Raw genomic sequence first — 1,246 nt, forward strand, 5'->3', positions numbered from 1 at the left:
TAACAGAATAAAAGAATATATTTATTTCTGTGTATGTAAAACATTACTGCTCTATTCTTTAAAACACTGATTCTCAAGCGGAGTCAATTTGGCCCCTGCACGTCCGTATAAGATTCTTGGGGGTCTACATAATAAAATAGTAAATTGCGATCCAAAATAGTATTTTAAGGTTATTTGAAAAATTTTTGCTTTACATAAAGGTATTGTTATGTATTGTAAGAAACAAGTTTCTTTCTCTAACGCTTTATATAATTAAACATTTACAAATCAATCTATGGGAAAACAAATTAGGAATTTTGAACAAGTTTTTAAGCACCGAATGGTTAAGGCGTGCACTAAATCTAAATGATTATCAAAATGGTTCATAGATTTAAAAAATAGTTGAGAACCCCTTCTTTAGAGTGTGCTTCTTTTTCGGATATTTGATTCATTTCACGATATATATATATATACACACACACACACATAGTGACAGACAGACAGCAAGACTTAATTCGTTTCGTCGTTTCCGTTTCCGAGTCTCTTTTTTAAAAATTTCTTTGTTATCAAAACAAAATTTCATACAACGAAAATACCATGTTATGATTTGTCTTTTGAGTTATTGGAAGGACGTTTATTGTAATTTAAACGATCTCACCGAAAACACTGGATTTTATATCGATAACAGGTAAGATACTATATACACATTTTAGCGAAATTTTCTCTCTCGATGTTCCACGTCGCAAAAGAATAGAAAAAAACGGTATTTTCTCATATTTAAAAATTTTACCCTTCAGATTACCCTGTCAAATATAATGCTCAATTATTCACATTGGTTTGAATTAATCAATCATTTCCTTGTAGCTTTGAGATTTTGAAGATGTGATTGTTTATTTTGAGAAAGACATTGTAGGCTAGGTGTGAGAGGCCAGGTATGTGCAGGTAAAATATTTGGGCTGGATAATTTCTGCTTTAAACGGTTAACTATCTTCTCTGTCTTACTCTGTAATTTCTTTCTTCTTTCAGAATATCAAATGACATTGACATCAAAGAATTGGTTGCATCGAGGTACATCATCTTTTAAAGACTAAAAGAAAATGTTCTTCATATAACGAATCTTTGGTGTCTTACAGTGAAATAGTTCTTTGGAGCCGAGACAATTTGTAATAAGCAGCAGCAGGTCTCTTCTTCACTGACTTGAATGTTTATGAGAAGATTAATTAGTCATTCTAACAAAACTGGACAGACATATTCTGTGTGTGTGTGT

General features: G+C 31.5%; 2 protein-coding genes across 2 annotated transcripts in view; both read left to right on the top strand.

Annotated features, from left to right (window-relative positions):
* The window catches only part of LOC106879011 (zinc finger protein 62), a 13,163-nt gene that overhangs the window by 7,302 nt on the left and 4,615 nt on the right, over window positions 1-1,246 (top strand). Inside the window, exon 4 of the mRNA XM_052977817.1 lies at window positions 1,006-1,047. Coding sequence (XP_052833777.1) covers window positions 1,006-1,047 — 42 coding nt within the window. The remainder of the gene's footprint in view (window positions 1-1,005; window positions 1,048-1,246) is intronic.
* The window catches only part of LOC106879003 (zinc finger protein OZF), an 8,045-nt gene continuing 6,861 nt past the window's right edge, over window positions 63-1,246 (top strand). Inside the window, exon 1 of the mRNA XM_052977818.1 lies at window positions 63-667. The gene's annotated coding sequence lies outside the window, so the exon portion shown is untranslated. The remainder of the gene's footprint in view (window positions 668-1,246) is intronic.

The sequence above is a fragment of the Octopus bimaculoides genome, chromosome 29 (assembly GCF_001194135.2).
Source record: "Octopus bimaculoides isolate UCB-OBI-ISO-001 chromosome 29, ASM119413v2, whole genome shotgun sequence".
NCBI lineage: Eukaryota > Metazoa > Mollusca > Cephalopoda > Octopoda > Octopodidae > Octopus > Octopus bimaculoides.